General features: G+C 40.5%; 2 protein-coding genes across 2 annotated transcripts; one reads left to right on the top strand and one right to left on the bottom strand.

The window, feature by feature from the left end:
- Nucleotides 1-3,908: 3,908 nt before the first annotated feature.
- LOC118095640 (olfactory receptor 11G2-like) lies at nucleotides 3,909-4,868 on the bottom strand. The gene has a single exon (XM_035136886.1). It carries the CDS (start codon nucleotides 4,866-4,868, stop codon nucleotides 3,909-3,911), a length of 960 nt encoding a protein of 319 aa, XP_034992777.1.
- An 8,312-nt stretch (nucleotides 4,869-13,180) lies between these two features.
- On the top strand, nucleotides 13,181-22,531 carry LOC118095641 (vomeronasal type-2 receptor 26-like). The gene is made up of 6 exons (XM_060282241.1): nucleotides 13,181-13,401; nucleotides 14,380-14,557; nucleotides 15,964-16,824; nucleotides 18,709-18,936; nucleotides 20,534-20,660; nucleotides 21,630-22,531. Exons 1-6 carry the CDS (start codon nucleotides 13,181-13,183, stop codon nucleotides 22,529-22,531), a joined length of 2,517 nt encoding a protein of 838 aa, XP_060138224.1.
- The last annotated feature ends 12 nt before the right edge of the window (nucleotides 22,532-22,543 follow it).

Genomic DNA, 22,543 nt, shown 5'->3' with positions numbered 1-22,543 from the left:
TTTCATATAGTCTTACTTCTGGAAGCCTCACATGAAGAAACATTGCAAACACAACTGTTAAAAGGAAAACCTTTACAAGTAAACAGATGAGCAAATGGTTTGTTTAACTTTCCTACTGCTTGCATACCTGAGGAATTTTATAGATGCACAGGGTATCTGCCATGTAGAGACAGACCTCAGAGATAGGTCCCCCAATGACTGCTCCTAGATTGTTCTGACTATCACATTTGTAGTTGGGGGTGAATCTGTCCAGTGTAGAGAAAAGTTCCAGTGTTGCTTGATAGGTCCACCTTGTGTCAAAATAGCTATTATAGATATGAAAGCCCAAGGTGATATTAGGTAAAATCTGGGGGTTTTCATTGATCTCCTTTATAGCAAATATCAATGCCAGGCTATGCTGATAGATCTGGGTCATCATCCTGTAATTAAAGTTACTTGCACTGTGAGAGTGGATTTGTTTCAGAATGTGACAAATGCTTCTCTTCAGTTAAATGCATTATTACTGAATACATTCTGATCTAGATAAGCATTGTGAAATAGTGTCAAATGCATCTGTACTTTTATCTTTTGTTTTGACCTGCACAATGCTGATACAGTATTCTGGGCATCTTTCCAGGTGTTGAAGGTCTTTAATTACATTATTGAAATAAACTGAAAAAAGTAACCCAATTTTCTTGATTTCAATTGGTTTAGTTGACTATCACCCATAGAATTGCCGTTCAAAATGGGATCAGATATAAATCAGATGAAATAAAATACAACTTAGGAAACCAAGAAGCTGACATATTGTCTATACTGGCTGTCTGTGGATCTCTGAAGTTTCTATTAAAGAAACCTTCCCTGCCCTACTTCAAGATGCCAGGCATTGAAACAGTGACCTCCTGTGTACCATGAAGATGCTCCACCTTTGAATGACAGCACCTTCCACTTATCAATACTTTCTCAGAAAATATGACCAGATTGAAGAAACAATCCAGAGAAAGCAGTAAACATAGTTGCTCAAAAATAAAAAGGACCAAAATTAAAAATTAATCCTCAACTCCAGCCACAGCTCTCTCACAGTTCCTTCCCTCCAATCTGGACATTCTTAAATACTTAACGCTCCTAAGCAGAAAACAGCAGGATCATCAAAATGCTGAAGGGAAATGAGGCATAGCTAGGACAGATAAATGACATTACCAAGGAACCTTTTTTAAAATAAAAAAGCAAAACAAACAAAGCCTTACACAGTGTCTTCAAAGATGTCATCAGAAGGGAGTGTTGTGAAACTGATTGGAACGGAAAATCTATATATCTGAGATATAATGCTGGGAATTATGAAGTCTCCTGATTGGTAAAACTTGTGGAGAATGGGAAGAGGGTTGCTGACACTGCATTTGATGTCAGGCGTCTTGAATGCCACCAGAGGAAAAAAGACCAGGACTGCCAATGGCAGTAGCTTCTGTAGAAGAATTCCTTCACAACTCCCATTCTGCTGCCTCCACATTATACCTTACTGGGTTCTGTGTTGAGTCCCACAGCCTGATTTGAATGCCCCCACAAACGATGATGTGTGGCTCAGACTATGCCTTCTAAAATGTCCATGATCTGATTTATAAAAACCCTCACACCAAATTGGATGGGGGATAGTTATTGAATCCTTGTGTCTTGTAGTTTTTGTCAGGGTTACTACAGCAGCCTTGAGAGCAGAAGATGTAGCATGTAATCACAATTAAGTAGATAATTATAAGGGAGATAATCACCTATTCAGAATTACAATTTCTGTGAGACCTTGCAGAATAAACCATGTATCTCCCCGGGATAGCAAGAGATACCAAGGCTTCTACTGATTCACATAAAAAAAAACCTTCTGTATAATGAGATATTCAGAAGAAAAGGGTACCACAGGAAAAGTTTGCATTTGACTTAAAAGTGGGCATTTTATTCATTCATTCATTTATATCATTGCATGGTTAAGTTCTCTTGGGTGGAGAGAGATACTAAGCCCCCTGCTGGCTGACAGCAATAATGAAGGGTTTCAGTATAATAAGATATTCAGAAAAGAGTATCACAAAAGAAGTCTGCATTTGACAGACATTTTATGCATTCATGTTTGTTCGTTCATTTATATTATTGTCTTTTTAGCTGTTTTCAGAAAGAACAGGTAGCAGGTGTGCATCATAGTTCAGAACAGAGGAAGAAAATCTGAAAGCCCTGCTTTGATTTACTATGGAACAGGCACCTAATATTTTACATGTTGTTGTTGTTGTTGTTTGTTGTTGACGTTAGGTTACTCATTTTCATGGCTTTATTGGGTCCACAGAAGGACAACTTGGATATCAAAGACACTGGGATAAGAAATCAACAAAATCCAACATTCCAACAAGCAGCCACCAAGTCATAGCAGGCAAATAGGGACATTTTTGGGGTGGGGGGGGGGCTCTTCCTCATAGTTGGTACATATAAGTATGTGCATGTGGTGGGACTGCTCAAAGGGGGCTGAATTTTGGAATAAGGTATTCACTGAAAGCACTTTGACAACCAAACAATTACCCAATAATTCCACCAAGCACTTTTGTATCTGTATATGGTAACAGAATGAGATTTAAAAAATAAAGAACACACTTATCATCCCTTAACAGCAGTCCGGGGCTCTATTGCCAAATCCTGGAAGACCTTTAATCTTAATCATTTGGATAGTTGGTATTCAAGGGTTTGTCAAGTTGCCCTTCTTGAACTAAAAAGGCAGAGTCTGACTTAATGTCTCTGGGGGGGGGCATGATTATATTCAGTGGAGTTCCTACCCCAGCTGGTAGCAGGGGCGGTGCCTGTGTGGCGCCCCATGTGGACTGCCCATGCACGGCATCCCATGCATGTGCACCCCATGCATGTGCACTAGAGCAGCACCTGGGGCGGCAAAACCAGAGCACAGGGTGTCGTGACATTGCACGCATGCGCCGTGACGTACGAAGCATGCGCAAACATTGTGCAACGCTGCGTACATGTGTAGATGTTGTGTGGCGCTGACATTGTACAATGCTGCGTTGTGGGGTGCCCCCCCCCGACTCCCAAGCCTCGCTCGGGGCGACGTCGCCCGGTAAAAAGACTTGTTTGTCGTGCCGGCAGCTGGCTTCCAGCTGACCCTGGTGGCGAACAATTCTTTTTACTGGCCTCCGCCTTGCCGAGCGAGGCTTGGGAGTCGTGGGGAGGGACCACCCCGCGACGCAGCAGCGTCACACGATGTCAGCACAGTACAACGTCTGCGTAGACGTTGTGCGATGCTGAGTCACAGGGTGGCCCCACCTGTGACTCCCAAGGAAACAGGCTCCCATGTTGGAGCTTCCGTGCACAGACCCGACCCGACCCGCCATGCCGGTCACTCTGTTGAGTGGCGGATGGCAGCCAGCAGCATCAGGGCGGCCTCTCTGCGATGGCAGCCGTGGCGGCTGCTGTCGCTGGGTACGAAGAGGCCATGGCACGCTGCCTCCCGAAGAGTGGAGTGCGGGGCAGCCTGCCCCCTGCCCCCATTGCAATGCCCCTGATTATATTTTAATACAAATACTGAGGCACATGGTCACTCAGTGCCATTGGTATATGTAAATGTCTGGTTCATTTAAGGCTATATAGAACCTTTAGTCTTAAAAATAATAGAATTCACAGTTTAGAAAACTTTTATTTTTCTAATTTTTTATTATTTGGAAAGGAAATATCCGTATAAATTAATTCTTTATCATCCCCTTGCATCAGTGCCGTATCTTTGTACTTTTGTCCTTTGGATTGTTTGTTTTCTTTCTTTTCGCTATGTTGCACTTTTTAATTAACTCATCAATACAATTTTTGAAAAGCAAAAAATAGAATATGAGTTTTATCTCTTTGGATGACTGGTTGGGTCTTCCGCTTCATTTTCTTCTCCCAACATCTTCACACCATCAGTGTTCTCCAGTTCGCCACCATTTCTTCATTCTCCTGAACAACTTCCTTGCTGCCTCTTTCATCTGATCATTCCTCAGACAGTAGACCAGGGGATTAAGGAAAGGTGTGATGGCAGTGTAGAAGAGTGCGGCTGCCTTTGTGACTTCTGAGTGGCTTTCTTCACCTAGATCCGCTAAGTATACCCCTGCCACAGAACCATAGAAAATAGTCACCACCACTAGGTGAAATGATACTGTGGAGAAAGCCTTCCTACAACTGCCTTCGTTAGCAGTTTTTATCAGAGTGAAAATCACAATGCTATAGGACAGCATGATGCAGGATAAGTTGATGAAAACCACCGTTTTCACAAAAATCTGATGGATGAAAGGAACATTCCCTAGTGGCGGGCAGGCCAGAGACAGAAGTGGCCCAGGATCACACAACAAATGGTCAATGACATTTGGTCCACAGAAGGACAACTTGGAGATCAAACTCACTGGTATAATAAACCACAGAAAGCCAACAATCCAACAAGCAGCCACAAGGGCATAGCAGGCATTTTGGGACATAATTTGTGGGTAGCGTAATGGGTGGCATATTGCCAAGTACCGATCGAAAGCCATAGTTGAGAGAAAGAAACCTTCAGTTCCGCCGAGAGAGAAAAAGATGTAGAACTGGAGGAAGCAAGCCTGGAAGGAAATTTCCCCATGACTGTTCACCAGATCAAAGAGCATGCGGGGTACAGTGGTGGATACGTAGCACATCTCCAGCCAGGAGAAGTTGCTCAGAAGGAAATACATGGGAATTCGTGACAAGTGGGTGTCTAGAACCACCAGTGTGATAATGATTATGTTCTCAGCCAAGGTGACCACATAAAGAACAGTCAAAAAAAGGAGCAACGACAAATGTTTCTTTTGCCCTCCTCCAAATCCCAGCAAAATGAATTCTGTGACATTGGTCCCATTGGCCAACTCCATCTGGAATTACAGAACAAAAACACCTTTTGCATTTCAAGAGCAGGTATCATTTGCCTGTTTGAGTATAGGCTAAGCAGGTTTGCCCTTTGAGGGAGCGGTGTTAACGGAATAATTCATTTTCCTTCCCAAATGTGTGCTTTGGATCCTAGTGTTGGATTCAGACTTACCGTAAGTCAGGTTTAGAGATTTATGCATGCAGAGTTATGTTCATAGGAAACATCTTCAATTCACTGCTTATACTCTAAACATAACTCTGGATCCAACCCATATATTATTACTCTTCTGAAACATCCCCTTTCTGGATTCTTTATTACACAATAGAGTCATGTGCTTTAAATATGCATTGGATGTGTTTTAAAAGTGTGGTCTCGACCTTTTCTAAGTGTGCTTAAGAGTCCATCTATGCATGTTCCTCTGCATTAAGTGGTGCTTACTTTTTTGGGCTGCAATGCTCTTAGTGAGACCTACTTCTGCTTGTCCTGTGCCTATAAAGCACAGGTCTGAGTGGTTTTGTGCTTGTCTCATGCTTTTTAGGCATGAGTCCTAGCAGTTTTGCCTTTGCCCAGATGCTTTCCCCTGGAAAACCCACTCTTTAGCACTACACCAGAACAAACATCAATCCATAGAAATCCTGATTTACATTTGATCCCATTCAGTGCTGGTTTTCCTAGGGGGAAATGGTAGACCAAGCAGAAATGTACATGAGTCCTAGATAGGGCTTCCTTCTGAGTAGACCTTTCTAAGACTCCAGCCTATTGGATTGGGTGCAGTTGGAAGAGAAAATGAGTGGTAACCACCATACACTCATTGTTTTGTTTTCTTTCAGATTCCTCCTCTGCAAAAAAGCAAACCTTCAGTGATTTCACCTGGTGGCTTTTGTAGAAATCACAAAATTGCCTCCCTCTCTCCTGCCCCTCCACTTGCCTCTAAACCCCTTTCTGCCCCAACTGCTGCAACACTTTCTCCCCACAAGCTTTACCATGTGAAGAGCCCATACAGTCATTTAATGTGAATAGTACTCTTCCTGTACTTCTCCATAGTCCATATGTTCCCCGCTCCCAAATTGCTGCTTTCTCACACTCTTCCCCTCCCTCAAACAAGATTTTCTCATACCAGAATACTCCAAACACATGAAGGTATGAGAAAATCTGGATTAAGGGAGGGGGGGGAATATTTGGGAAGGCAGTTTGTAGATGAAGTTTGTAGACGAGGACATCATATGGACAATGGAGAATTAACGGACGCTCTTGCTATCCATATTAAACAACAGTATGGATGAGCCAAGAGACATTCCTGTTTCTCCATCATATGATACGAAAACAACTACAAAGCTTTCTAAACCAGAATGAAGAAGCAGCAAATTCATAAAATATGACACAACTGTGAGCTGGTATCAGTGGAAGATCCCTGGAGCAGCGAGTAAAGAAGTTTATTATAGCAAATCAGATTCTTACCTTCACTTTATTTTGGCACTGCACCCATTCAGACCCGTCTCTCATTCATTTTTACCTCAGTCTCCTTTGACTGATTCTTTGCCTCCATAGCATTCAACACATTAAACCATCACCCTGAAGGCATCTCATAAATGTTGTGTGTGTGCGGGCATGTTGTGTGTGTGCGGGCGCTGTCCTATGTGTCTTACAGTGCAACATGGAAAGAATAAAAAGTGTTCCTGTTCACATATCATAGCTTTGATACATCTGACACATATCTATTTCTGTTCATGGGAATGAGTACCTCAATAACAATGTCATTAGTATCCGCTGAAACACTTATTGCCTCCCTCTGGCATACTGAAGCACTGGGGAACCTCTGCACATAATTGCTGTTTTCCTGGGTTCTGCTTCCTAAGCATGGATGTGTTGGAACAACCAAATGGATACAGTGTGTTACGGAATTGAGACAGAAGGGGCATTCTGATCCCAATCATGTCCTGTAGGAAGAAATTGTCGGCATGTTGCCTGTCACAAGGGACTGAGGGAAAGAGTCTGCCTTCCTGGAGTCTCATGTGGATACAGACCCTTGGTTCACCATCTTTCCTTTTTGGGCTGCTGGTGGTAGATAAAAATAAGCAATGGTTTTTAAAGGAGGGACAACACAGTGGTAGGAAGGCTAGGTAAGGGTAAAGGGGCCCCTGACTATCAGGTCCAGTCGTGTCCGACTCTGGGGTTGCGGCGCTAATCTCGCTCTAGAGGCCGAGGGAGCCGGCATTTGTCCGCAGACAGCTTCTGGGTCATGTGGCCAGCATGGCAAAGCTGCTTCTGGCAAACCAGAGCAGCACACGCAAACGTATTTATCTACTTGCACTTTGATGTGCTTTCGAACTGCTAGGTGCGCAGGAGCTAGGACCGAGCAATGGAAGCTCACCCGTTGTAGGGATTCGAACTGCCGACCTTCTGATAAGCAAGCCCTAGACTCTGTGGTTTAACCCACAGCGCCACCTGGGTCCATGGTAGGAAGGCTAGTGTTTATCTATTCTTTTCCTCCTCCCCTTTGAAACATCCCCTTTGAAACATCTACATATAAGAATGAACAAATCTACTAGGTTTGGTTTCCTATACAATATATATATATATATATATATATATATATATATATATATATATATATATATATATATATATATTCTGTTTTACAATTTCAAATTAACATTTTACAAACTTCCAATGACTTCCCTTCTTCTCTTTTCATGGTTCATTTTACATATCTTGAATAATAATAATAATACATTTATTGTCATTGTACAACCTGTGTACAATGAAATTGAACGAGCCTCCCCACCCACCCAAACACTCAGTCTCGTTGCACTCTACATCCCACCATAATACCTTTAATTTCCCTATTTCTCCTTATATTCTGAAGTAATATTTCTAATGTCATGATAAATAACAATGGAGATAAGAGATAGCCTTGTCTCGTTCCTTTTCTATTTGACATTTGTCAGTATACATTGCTTTAATTCCTGCTAGGAAAGAATTATTTCCATTTTCTCTAATACCTTAATCATGATTGACCATGTAGTATTATCAAAGGCTTTTTCCACATCTAAAAATTTTTTAGTGCAGCCTGTTGTTCATTTCTTACGTAGAAATACTCTATCAGATTAATTATGTTTCTTATATTGTCCTTCATTTTTTGGCCTGGTAAAAACCAGGCTTGATTTCTGTGGACTGACTCAGTCAATGTCCTTTTCAATCTACTAGCTAAAATTATAGCAAATGGTTTAGAAACACTGTTCAGTAATGAAATAGGTCTGTAATATTTAGTCTTTGTTAAGTCACTATCTTCTTTGAGGATCAGTGTAATAAATGCATTCTTCCATGATGCTGGGATTACTCCAATCACCCAAATTCTACTCATGGTGTCCATAAGTGGTTCTGTAAGTGCATCCTGGAACTTTTTATAATAGATTGCAGTAAGTCCATCTGGCTCTGGTGCTTTTCCCATCTTCATTCTGTTTATAGCCATTTGCAATTCCAATATTGATATCGGTGCATTCATGCTTTGTCGATTTTCCTTAGATACTTGGGGTATGTTATAGTCACTCAAATAAGATTCCATTTTATCAAAGTCCTCTTTCTCACAGTGATATAGTGAAGTATAAAAAAAATTCAATCGCTTTCCTTATTTCTTTTGGGCTAGTCAAATTCTTATCCTCATCTACAATATTGTTTATTGTCTTATTCTTTCTTTCCTTTTAAAGCTGCCATACTAGCAGTTTACCAGCTTTATTAGCAAATTCAAAAAATTTCATTAATTTAATTTTCTGCTTGATTTCTTGATTAATTAACATGAAAATTTGTGCTTGCAGGAGTTTAATAGCTTGGGAAATATCTTTGTCCTTTGGTTTTACAATTAACTCCTCCCCTGACAAAGTACTCTGATATCAACAAGGAACACAGACAGCTATTAGGGCATGAACCATAACCACTTTTCATTCTTGTCTGAATTTGATGTCCCATCCCATACTAATGTTTAAAAAGGAACCCTTCTGTACAAATATTTTAAATTTTGAATTAAAAGCTAAAGGTTGCATTTCAAACTACTAAATATGTTGTTGTAAAATTCACCATATTTTACAAGTGATTTAAAAAACAATGGAAGCTTAGCCCCAGGTAACTACTATGCGTAGTGTTGCAGTCATGCCACATGGCTGGTGGGAATCCAGGTCTGCTCAGCCAAATTCCACCATACTACATTTTGGGATCTCCATTGGTTACAAGGTCTTCTATGATGAAGCCATTTTTGGATATGAAGCATTTCCTGCTTAATGAGAAGGGTATCTGAATTGAGTTGCAGGGGAAGCGGGGAAATTGCTTACAGGATAAAAATTCACAAGTATGTCCAAGTCCAGGGTTCAGCAAACTTTTTCAGCAAGGGGGCGGCGGTCCACTGTCCCTCAGACCTTGTGGGGGGCTGGACTATATTTTATATAAAAAAATATGAATGAATTCCTATGCCCCACAAATAACCGAGATATGCATTTTAAATAAAAGGACACATTCTACTCATGTAAAAACATGTTGATTCCCGGTTCATGGGCCGGATTTAGAAGGCGATTGGGCCGCATTTGGCCCCCAGGCCTTAGTTTGGGGTCCCAGTCGAAGTACAATAATTATTCCTCTTCACAACACCACACCCAACGTGTGAAAGTTTAGGTGGAAAGGGCTTTCAAATTACACACACTCTGGAGTTATGGCAAATTGCAGATACAGTTAATAAGGAATAAAAATTAAAGAAATAATATCCTGCCCTTTGCTGTATTTTGTGCTTTTCTTTTTGTGTGCAGTAGAATATTTGCAAACACATGTTCACCAGTTGTGTTATATATATTTTTCTAGACATGGTCATTAATGTTAGCCAATCGTAAATATTGTCTATTGAATTCTCTCTGGATAGGTTTAACCCCTGATGCTCTGAAAAAGTCATTTTCTGTGTTGGGGAATTAAGAAGCTGTCAGCTCCCAGGAATCCTGACATAGTTAAGAAACTTATGAGTAGAAGAACCAACATCTTGCCTCATTTTGGGATATATTGAATAATTTCCTCAATGTTGAAAAAGTCACATTTACTCCTGATTTTGAAGTGGCTGTTAAAATGCTGAAGACAATTGTACTGAATATAAACAACACTGTCGTAATGTGTATTTTGTCTCTTCTTTTCTTATTGTGGGTGAAGGACTCCAGTTATAGGGAAGTTCACCACATAAATACACTCAAGAATTCATTATATTTCCTTATGGCAGTATCAACCAATTCCTTCACTGCAGAGAAATAAAAATGAAATAAAACTCCAAAACCTATTTTTGGATTAAAAACAAACAAACTACTTTATCATTTACTAACAGATACAATATGTCCCATTTCCATATGTATAATGATCACTGCAGTTCAGGTTATAAAAGAGCTAAAAAAAAGAAGGAGGTAAGGAATGTCATAAGTAGACATGTTCTATTTGACAGTTGCCACCTATTTAATAGATTGATACCTTCTATTTTATAAATAGATCCACTACAATCCAGCTTGCTCCTATCAGCGTTTCAAATGCTTAAACTAATTGCTCTAACATTCAAAATTGTGAAATATTAGCACCCACAAAGCATATTTAAAGGGTTAATGGCAAGAACTGAAGAACTCTGGGATGTCACACTCTGTGGCAGTTATGGCAGTTAGTTTGTAGGAGGGGCCCAAAGGGCCACAAATAAGGTGAAAACGTAAATCCTTATGAATCTTGGCATATGCTTATATTAGAAGAGTTATGGTAACCTGATGCTTTAAAGGAACTGATGATTCAGCAAGAAGCCGTTCCCACTGGGATAGAATGTCAGCTAATACGTCAAAGAAGCAATTCATAAATTGAACATAAATTGTTACATCCACACGAAACACAGGTTTCGCAGTTTTGCGAAATGATTCAACTGTAGCCTTATTGCTTTGCAATAAACTAAGTGGACTCCTAACTCCTCTTGTCTCGTGAGTTTTATTGGCCTAACACAGAAGATAAGCCATTTTTTTTGGCTTGCAACAAGTTGAACACTTTTAACTGTTTGTTGTGTGGTGGCTGTCTGCCTAGGAGTTTGTCAGCCTGTGGCATGTTTAATCTATGTAAAACGTATTAGCAATTTAACTACCGCCTATCTGCATTCACTATAATAATCTGCAACTTCAAGAATACTAAGACAAAGTTATTTGTTCTTAAAACTTCAAACACAGAGTGTCTTGTGTAGTTTTTTTATAGGAGGTAAAAGAGAACTAATAAAAGGGTCGAACGATCCAGGGCTGTCTTCCACATCCTTCACATGAGGTAACTTGGTTGCCTGAACAGAATATCAGATAAATTCATAGAGGATAAGAATACTAGTGGGTTGCATCAGTTGAAACAAAAAGACTGTGCAAGCCCCAGCCCCAAACACACAAATCACACAAATCACAACATATAACACCTTCAGCTGCTAGCAGGATGGTGGAGATTTGTTTATATTTCTGGATTTGCTTGGAACCCATGAGAAAGAAGGCCCTTGATGCCATTGATCTCAGATTATGCAGGAAGTAGAATTTCCTATAATAATTACTAAAAATTAACATTTGATATTTCAAGTTCACTACCCTCATTCAGGAACAGAATGCCACACTTAAATATCATATTATATCTATTTTTCACATTTGATTTCAGACATGGATGATTGTTTTCAATGTTCAGAAGATCATTATCCAAACATTGGCCAAGATGGATGCCTCCCAAAATACATAATCTTCCTGACTTACAATGATCCTCTGGGGATCATCTTGACCACATTTGCAGTTTTATTTTCTTTAATCACAACTTTGGTTCTTGGAATATTCCTCAAGCACCAGGACACTCCCATAGTCAAAAATAATAATCAGAACCTCACCTATGTTCTCCTCTCCTCTCTCCTCCTCTCCTTTCTTTGTGCTTTGCTATTCATTGGCAAACCAGATTCACTGACATGTCTCCTACGACAAACTACTTTTGGTGCAATCTTCTCAGTGGCAGTTTCCTGTGTATTAGCCAAAACCACAATTGTAGTTCTAGCTTTCATGGCTATCAATCCAGGCTCTAGGATGAGGAGATGGGTGGGGAAACAACTGGCAACCTTTATTGTTCTTTCCAGCTTCCTTGTTCAGACTGTTTTTATTACTGTGTGGCTGGCAACCTGTCCCCCATTCCCAGATGTTGACATGCACTCAATCACTGAAGAAATTGTAATAGAATGCAATGAAATATCATGTTTTGCTCTGTTTTGAGCTTCATTACTTTCCTGGCCATTGCCAGCTTAACTTTGGCTCGCCTAGCTCGGAAGTTGCCTGATAGTTTTAATGAAGCCAAGTTTATCACTTTCAGCATGTTGGTCTTTTGCAGTGTGTGGTTGTCTTTTGTCCCAACTTACTTGAGCACAAAAAGGAAACACATGGTGGTTGTGGAGATTTTCTCCATCTTGGCCTCTAGTGGTGGCTTGCTGTGCTGCATCTTTTCCCCAAAATGCTTTGTCATTTTGTTGAGGCCAGAACTGAACAGCATGGGACAACTAATACTGAGAAATAAAGAATAATCAAGTGCCTCATCAAGTCAACCCACACAGATCTGTGATGAAAACCTATTGATTTCAATTGCATCAAAATTAATGATTGACACATTACAATTCTCAATGGTGTGTTTTAAGTTGCAACATGAGTGATATAAATATGGAGTTCTTAACACCAATGTTATTCATAATCAGAGTAGATGCACAGAAATATAATTCACAACTAATGGGTGTGCTCTCAGTATGAATTGGACTGGACATCACCCTCTAAGAATAATATGACAGTAAATCATAATTTTTATTGCTTTGAATTTCTTCAGTTTTCTAATTTTTTCTAAATATCAATAGTGCACTAAAAAGAAGAAAAGAAGAAAGGGCCTACCATCTATCTCTCCCACTTAAGAAAAGGCTTTAACTGAGATATGATAAACAAGTTTTCTTTAAAATATTGCACAGCATCTGTAATTCAAAGCAAGTGATTACCTTAGCTGTAATTACCAGCTAATTCAGAATTACATCTTCTCCTCTTCCTTAGGGATCTCTTCGGCCCAAATGCAAAATGATGAAACTAAGACTAAGACTGGAGGGTCTTATTAATAACTATGAACTATACATGGTTGGGTCTATAGATATACAGAGACTCATTCATCAGTCTGGCTTTGAATCAGCTGTGTGAGTGACCATTCGAGTTAGGCTTTGCTGATCAGGATCATGGGAATGGCAGTAACAGAAGAGGCGAACTTGTGCCTAAATGACCAATCCCTTGCAAGATGTTAGTGTTTCGGTTGCTAGTGCTCTTACTGTTGGTTCAGGGAATGTGCAATTTTCTTCATATTCCTCAATGTTCCATCAGAGAACCTGTTCCTATTCTTCACAAATATTATCAGTCAGGAGACCTCATCATTGCTGGCATTATTTCTCAGATCTACATATTTTCAGAGACCCTATCCTTTCAAAAACACCCATCTCAGGAATTTTCAGATGACCATATGTAAGTACCTGAATTTAGAAAACAAACAAACAAACAAATTATACCCTAAGGAAATTTATAACCTGTTGGACTTCACTTGGATTTAATTCCAGTGGTCTGACAAATCATTAGATCCTCATTTCTTTACATGCACTGCATTTGATCTTACATTTATACAGACAGCAATCTGGTATCTAAACCCATCCTCTGGAAGTTATGTAAACTCAAGATGGCAATAAACAGTGTGTTAGGCAAGATCATATTTGTGTTCTCTCTCCATTTCACTTTGGGAGGTTTGACAGAACTCCTGGAACTGATTTAAATAGGGGTATTGTAAACAGATCATTAAGTTTTAAGACGCTCTTTAAATTGGCATTTCTTATTTAATTTCGTAAGGAAAAGTGGAGGTATAATGCATCTTGAAAGATATAGTGTATTTCCTAGGACAGAGCAGCTACCCATAAACCAAGTTCAATTACTTTTTTTTAGCCCCCCCCCCCTTCACTAAAGTCTAAGTAGTTGTGGCAGTGGGGGGGGGGCACGTTCACTGCTGATATTAATCATTTGATGAATACAGAGGGAGCAATTTTTCTGCTTATAGGGATTCTTGCTTGAACACATGCTAACCTGATCAAGTCAATGGAAATGTGGGGAGAGGGTCTGTGATCTGCTTGTGTGTATACAGTATGTGTGTGTGTTCATGCATATTTAGGGTGACCACATATACTACTGATTCACATACTGTTTCATGATCTAGTCTTCTTTTACACACCTGTGAAATGTGAGATTACAAACTATTTTTGAATGGGATACTGAACTGAAAAGTAGTCAATGTTATGGTCTGAAGCAAATGAACTGTAATGTGATACGTAACTCTCAATACAGGGTGCTGACTCACCTCTACCAGCACATCTTAGCCTTGGCATTTGCTGTAAAGGAGACCAATGAAACTCCCCAGATCTTGCCCAATGTCACCCTGGGCTTCCACATATATAACAGCCATTTCAGTGCAAGCTGGACCTATGAAGCCTCAATAGAGCTTCTCTCCAGAAGGACCAAGGTCATCCCGAACTATAAATGTGATGCTGAGAACACTCCAATAGCAGTCATTGGGGGACCTAACTCTAATGTCTGTCTTCATATGGCACCCATCCTGTCTACCTACAAGATACCACAAGTAAGATCTAAATGCATTCACATCAGAATTTCACAGAATTCACATGCAACCATTCTCTGAAATTCAAACTTCCCCAAATTGTGCAAAGCATGTATTCAGTCAAATAATGTGTCCCAAAATGCACAGATTAAAGTAAAGTGTGCATTAAAAAATGCACGTTTGTAAAAAAATAACATTATTTTGGTGTATTTGCAAAAATGTGCATATAAGGCAAAAATAGTATATAAGATTTGTATTTAGTCAGTGATGAATTTTCATGAGGCTTTAAAAAATGCTAGTTGATGTGATTGTATGGAGAATTAAACATAAGATTTAAAAACACAAAACTGGGATAAATATTGACAGATCCATGCACACATCAAACACAGGGAGAGAGCAGTCAAGAAGGAGTTGCAAGGACTTTGCATCAGATTCAGTCAAAGCCCAGATCCTGAAATAAATTTGGCCAATTTGGGTGGAATGAGATGAGCTAGGTAGAGACAGTCCCAGATTCAGTCTCCCCCCCCCCCCAGGAGTGCTCCCAGGCTTTCAGGGGCAGGGTCTTGGGTAGGAAGATTTGTCAGCACGTGATTGTAGCAAGCAGTTGACTGAAACACACAGTCAGATGGAATCCCCTAGGCAGAGCATCTGGTGAGTTGAGGATTCAGTCCTGATAGTTGCAGGCGCCTGCTTCACCAGTGTGTTCTTTGCAGGGAATGCACAGGGAAAGTAGACCCTGGCAGGTAAGCAGAGAATTCAATCCTGCAATCTGTAGGATCTGCTTCACCAGTATGGTCTCTGCTAAAAATGAACAAAAGGAGGTGACCCTAGCAGGATTGTATCCTCTACTCATCATTGGAGAATTCACTCCTGCAGCAGCTATTTCTGATATTTTGAATCACTGTGAGTTTGCACTGTTATTGTGATTGTAATAATAATAATAATAATAATAATAATAATAATAATAATAATAATAATGCTGTCATTATTGTGAGCAGCTTCAAGATAAAAATTTGTTCCTTCAACACAAATTGTAAAATGCGCAGCTGTCTCTGTTTGGAAGGCAATGGGGAATATTAGTTCAAAATCACTAGTCAAATAAATATGTTCCTTCCAGGGAATGTGTTGGCAAAACAGTTTCCAACAGGACTGAATCTACTGCTGTCTGCAGTGTCATAGTAGTAGTTCAGCCGTGCCTTTGTGTGATATTGCCTCTCACTGATAGAAGCAATGGGCCTTCATTCGCATTAATCCCCCTTATATAAGCATTGAAGGGTGGATTGGATTTCTGTAGATGTTTGGATATAATCACAACAATATGACAAGCCTATCATGAAAAATTCAAACACAGAACACAAATACGCACAAGCAAATGTTTTATATTGAAAATCACTTTCTCCCTCTTACTTCTTTTTAAAAATCCTTAGCTCATATATGGTTCTTCGCCAGTCATGAATAAACAATCTGAAGGAGTTTTCTTCCACCAGATGTTCCCAGATGGGGACCATCAATATAGAGGAATTATCCAGTTATTGCTGCATTTCCAGTGGACATGGATTGGAGTGGTTTCTCAAGATGGGGAAAATACAGAAGGGTTTATAGAGAATGTACTTCCAATGTTTTCTCAGAGCGGCATCTGCTTTGACTTCATAGAAAAATTCCCCCAACAAACAACATCCAGTGGTGTCACGGACATGGTGGAGGAGGGCTTTCACACTATCAGTGTTCTTATGGGAAGCACTACCAATGTTGTGGTTGTACATGGAGAAATTCAGACCATGATGGCACTGAAAATGGTGCCCCAGGTTTTAAACTTTGAGCATATACCAATGAGGACCAAGGGTAAAGTCTGGTTCATGACAGCCCAGGTGGATATCACATCCTTTCCATTTCAAAGAAATTGGGACATAGGTTTCCTTCATGGTTCTCTGTCCCTTGCAGTTCATTCAGTGGACCTGTTACCTTTCCAGAAGTTCCTTCAGATCAAGAACCCAACCACAGGAAAAGAAGATGGTTTTATCAAGGACTTCTGGGAAGAGTCATTTGACTGTTCATTCCCCAGTTCTGTGGCAGATCATATAGGTGGGCAAATTTGCACTGGGGAGGAGAAGATGGAGGCACTTCCCATGTCTGTTTTTGAAATGGGAATGACTGCTCATAGCTACACCATCTACAATGCAGTCTATGCGGTGGCACATGCTTTGCACATCAGACATTTATCCCAACTAAAGCACAGGGGGATGACGATGGGAGTAGGAAGGGGGCTTCCAAATCAACAACCATGGCAGGTAATTTCTTGATCTGATAAAATGAAGATACCTATATATCTTTTTTGGCAAAAATGATGGGTGAGTTTTCTCAACCTTCCATGAGATTAACAAGTAAGTTAATCTCATAGAAAAACTTTACCATACATCTAGCCTTTTATTTTGCCTGGGCAGCAGAAATTAACAGAACCCCTCTTAGTTTGTAAAATAATCCCTTTCCACCCTTTCACAGTCAAGAAACAGGTGCAGCTTTGCAGCTTTTTTGTGGAGGGAGTTTCAAAACATTGTGCTGCTCTGATATGTTGTCCAGTATGTAATTCAACCATTCCTTGAGAAGGATGGGAGTAGATGTTAGCCTCATTTATTTGATTAAAACTTTGGTTAGTTTTAAGTTCATCTGTTCTTTGGTGGAGTGGGCTTGAAAGATGTTTTAAAAAAACAAAACAAAATAAATAACCAAGTTGGGGCTAGGGCAGGCATCCCCAAACTTTGGCCCTCCAGATGTTTTGGACTACAATTCCCATCTTCCCCAACCACTGGTCCTGTTAGCTAGGGATCATGGGAGTTGTAGGCCAAAACATCTGGAGGGCCGCAGTTTGGGGGTGCCTGGGCTAGGGTATCAAATATTTCTCCAGAGTGTTTTACATTGCGTAGAAAGCTTCTTTATACCACTGGTCCATGTTGATTGGCATAGTCTACATTGACTGGCAGCAACTCCCCAGTATTTCAGGCAAAAACCTTTCCCAGCCATAGCTGCCAAGTTTTCCCTTTTCTCGCGAGGAAGCCTATTCAGCATAAGGGAATTTCCCTTAAAAAGGGGGAGAACTTGGCAGCTATGTTCCCAGCCCTACATGGAGCTGTTGGGGATTGAACCTAGAACCATTTGCATTTAAAGCATAAGTCACCAGTGAGCCAATGCCCTTCCCCAGGTGCCTTACTGGAGAAGGAGAAGGCACTGCCCTTTCCTTGCAGCTTTGCAAATACCGGAAGCAGCAACAGGGCTGCAGCAACAGAGTGATATCTCACTCCACAATAGATACATCCATACCACAGACTTAAACCATGGGGACTGTGGTCTTTTAAATGTAGTAGAGGTCTCTTGAAGGAAAAATCTTAACCTTTCTTGATCATAGAATCATAGAATCATAGAGTTGGAAGAGACCACGAGTTCCCTCCAGTCCAACCCCCTGCCAAGCAGGAAACACCATCAAAGCATTCTTGACATATGGCTGTCAAGCCTCTGCTTAAAGACCTCCAAAGAAGGAGATTATGCATTGATAAGCCTACAATGCATAAGGTTCTTTAACGGTAAAGGTAAAGGGGCCCCTGACCATCAGGTCCAGTCGTGTCCGACTCTGGGGTTGCGGCGCTCATCTCGCTCTATAGTCTGAGGGAGCCAGCATTTGTCCACAGACAGCTTCCGGGTCATGTGGCCAGCATGACAAAGCTGCTTCTGGCGAACCAGAGCAGCACAGGGAAACGCCATTTACCTTCCTGCCGGAGCGGTGCCTATTTATCTACTTGCACTTTGATGTGCTTTCGAACTGCTAGGTGGGCAGGAGCTGGGACCGAGCAACGGGAGCTCACCCCATTGTAGGGATTCGAACCGCCGACCTTCTAATCAGCAAGCCCTAGACTCTGTGGTTTAACCCACAGCGCCACCTGGGTCCCCTTCATAAGGTTCCTTAGTGTAAGCCAAAACAGTGAAAGTTAAAGTAGTGGTGCAGATGTGGCCTATGTTCTATGATGTAGGGTTTTATGTGACCTTTTGCTGTTTCTAACATTAGCTTGCACAAAGCTTTCATGGGATCATAATCACGGACCTTGGATGTATTTTCACCATGTTGTATGATAACGTAATTGGAACATTTATATATTTTTTTCCTTCTTGTTTTTATTATTTAGCTCAATCACATTCTCAGAAGTATTTCATTTAACAACAGTGCTGGAGAAAGGGTGCACTTTGACGAAAATGGCAAATTAATTGCTGACTTTGACATTATAAACTGGCTCATGTTTCCAAATCAGTCCTTTCTTAGAGTCAAAATTGGGAAGATAGACTCTGTGGGTACCGAGGAAAAATCGTTCACCATTCATGAGGATGCCATTGTATGGCCCAGCCAATTTAACCAGGTGGGTTCTCTGCACTTTTCAGGGTTCATTCCATCACCTGCTGTTTCTCAGTATTCTGTAAATATAGTGAGCCTTCTTCAATCTGAACATTCATGTGCCACTTAATGTTCCTTCTGCACTTACAAGGAATCATTCATTCAGAGCAGTAGCACCAACACTCTAGAACCCACTCCCGATTAACATTAGGCATGATCCTTCACTGTTTGTTTGTTTCTTGGTTCTTGGTTTGTTTTTTTTGCTAAAACCCCTTTTCATTAAGCATGTGATGGCAGGATAGGTAAGTACCAATATCTCTCCATATTGAACACTACTGTCAGCTGAATGAAGTGGATGGCACTGTGGTCTAAACCACTTGGGCTTACCGATCAAAACATCAGTGGTTCAAATTCATGCAATGGGGTGAGCTCTTGTAGCTCGGTCCCAGCTTCTGCCAATGCAGTAGTTCGAAAGCATACCAGTACAGGTAACTACCACTGTGGTGGGAAGGTAAATGGTGTTTCCGTGCACTCTGGCTTCCATCAAGGTTTTCTGTTGCACTAGAACAGGGCCGTCTTAAGCGCCCCTGGCGCCGTGGTGCGGGCAGGCAGGCACAGCGCAGGAGAGCTCACTACTTACATCACACATTTAACTTGTGGTCATTCAGCTTTATGTGCTCGGCAAAATTAATAAATAAAATATTTAAAGGGGGTGGAAGTCGGGGGGGGATCCCACCCACCATTGAATCCAATATGTTCTGATTATGTGCAATTTTAGCTTCACAAACTATCACTGGAATTTAAACCCCTAATAAGCTGGAATTCAAACCCCTAATAAGCTGGCTGTAGAAGTGTAAATGAAACAAGTGACGACACACTTATTCCAATATACATTTACTTTTGTTTTGAATTTGATTAAAATAATTATTTTAAGTCTTTGTGTTGCACGATTGCTGTTTTCTGTTGTTAACCATTTTTTGACCTTTTGCAGAAAGGTGGCAAGTAAATTTATCAATAAATAAATAAAGTATGCCAGGCCTCAGTGATCAAATAAATAAATAAATAAATAAATAAAGTATTTATTTATGAGGTTATTGAGGCCCTACATATCTGAAGGCCTGTGTCTTTCCATAAGGACTCTTTTGGGTATAAAGATAGGCAAAAGGTCCCTCTGGGTACTTCTGCCATGTTCAGAAACCTAGGGCATGGCAGTCTCTCTGTGGTTCCTCTGTGGCAGCTCCCAAAATATGTCCCCTTCCCCACAGAGGCATGTCAAACATCCTCATTTTATAGTTACTATTGATTGGTGAAGATGCAATTAATGACAATTAAGACCACCTCTTTTGTTTGATGTACATTCCTTTGGTTTGTTTTAACATGTGTTGTAGATTTTAATGACAATTTATGATTTGATTTAATGGCATATATACAGCTGCATTTATGTTGCTCACCGGTTTGGTGGTCTTTGGTGATGATCTAAAAAGTGTTATATAAATAAACCATACTGTGCCATAATGTGAGCCAGGGACTCAAGTCATGGTGGAGGTTCTAAAAGTCCACTGCATTCACAATACTCTCTCATGATATTACCTAAAACATTATATTCTAATATTTATGTACAGACCCGGCCCATTTCTATATGTAATGATCATTGCGGTTCAGGTTATAGTCGGACCAAGAAGGAAGGGAAACCATTTTGTTGCTATGATTGCATTCCATGTCCAGAAGGAAAGATCTCCAACCAGAAAGGTAAGGAAAGTTATAAAATGTTAAATAGAGATGTATGTGTGCTTCCTTATTGAAACATGATTTTGACCCTCCCTAGGGTATACAAACGTTCAAGAAGGTCACTCCGGGCTGTTAATGAGTCTTGTGTTTTCTTTAATCTGTATATGCTCTCAGCTCAGCTAAAGCCTTACCAAAGACCAGGTCCAAGCAAACAGAGCCCTTCCTATCATTAAAACAAATTTTAGTCTCATACCCTTCAACATTTCTCTGATCAAAAAAGGATGTCCTATTTCATAATAGTACTAATAATAATTTTACTATTTATACCCCATCCATCTACCTGGGTTGCCCTCTGTGCAGCTTCCAATATATATATAAAACATTAGATATTTAAAAAGTTCCCTATTTAGGGCTGCCTTCAGAAGGCTCGAGTTTCAGATTTTTCCATACCCTCCAACATTACTCTGACGAAAATAGGCTGATCCCACCATACCCTCCAACATTTTACCAATGAAAATAGGGACATCCTAAATGTGGGACATTTGGGGATCAAATCAGGACATCCCTGGAAAATACGGACACTTGGAGGGTTGTAGTCTGCTGAGATTTAATTGCATTCCACCAAAATATTGAAGTAGCTTATGAAGTGTGCAGCTATCTGCATTATTTCCACAAATATGACACTAAATGAGAGATGTGAGGGGGAAAATGTGGTCTAGGGCCAACAGACACTTGCCTTGTGGGAATTAATAACAGAGCAAAAGACCACATCAGGGCCTGGTTCAGTTGGCTAAAGACAGAGCTCACTGAAGAAATATCTGGTGCTCGCTGCTGTTTCAAGGGGCTGGTAGTTTTGCCTTGTTTTCTAAATATTGTTGAATGCTTTGAAGAGTCAAATAAAAATGGGATATAAAACAAAAAAGCCTTTCCCCCTACCACCAATGGACTCTAAAAGTCTTCAGTAAACATGTTTTTGTTTTTTGTTTTCAGACATGGATGATTGTTTTCAATGTTCAGAAGATCAGTACCCAAACATTGGCCAGGATATATGTCTTCCAAAAGATATAAGCTTCCTGTCTTACAATGAGCCTCTAGGAATCAGTTTAGCCACTTTTGCTCTTTTATTGACTTTCACTACAGCTTCGGTGCTTAGGATCTTCATCAAGCACAAAGAAACTCCCATTGTAAAAGTCAACAATCGGACCCTCACCTATGTTCTCCTCCTAGCCCTCCTTCTCTCCTTCCTCTGTCCTTTACTATTCATTGGCCAGCCCACAAAAATGACCTGCCTTCTTCGACAAACTGCTTTTGGAATGATCTTCTCAGTAGCAGTGTCTTGCATCTTAGCAAAAACAACTATAGTGGTTCTAGCTTTCATGGCTACCAAGCCAGGGTCCAGAATGAGGAGATGGGTGGGGAAACAACAAGCCACCTCCATTGTTCTTTTCTGCTGCTTGATTCAAGCCATTCTTTGTAGTGTGTGGCTGGCAACATCTCCCCCATTCCCAGATTTGGATATGCAATCTGTAACTAAAGAAATTGTTCTGGAATGTAATGAAGGGTCAGTCACAATGTTCTACTGTGTCCTAGGCTTCATGGGAATGCTGGCCATTGTCAGTTTCAGTGTAGCCTTCCTAGCCAGGAAGTTACCAGCAAGTTTTAATGAAGCCAGATTTATCACCTTCAGCATGTTGGTCTTTTGCAGTGTGTGGCTGTCATTTGTTCCTACCTACCTGAGTACCAAGGGAAAGTACATGGTGGCTGTGGAGATCTTTTCTATTTTGGCCTCTAGTTTTGGATTATTGGGCTGCATCTTTTCCCCCAAATGTTATATCATTTTGCTGAGGCCGGAGTTAAACAGCAGGGGGCAGCTTATCATAAGAAAGAATTAAAGCATGAAGAAG

The sequence above is a fragment of the Zootoca vivipara genome, chromosome 13 (genome assembly GCF_963506605.1).
Source record: "Zootoca vivipara chromosome 13, rZooViv1.1, whole genome shotgun sequence".
NCBI lineage: Eukaryota > Metazoa > Chordata > Lepidosauria > Squamata > Lacertidae > Zootoca > Zootoca vivipara.
The sequence above is the reverse complement of the archived record's forward strand: the minus strand, read 5'-3'. Positions and strand labels throughout refer to the sequence as shown.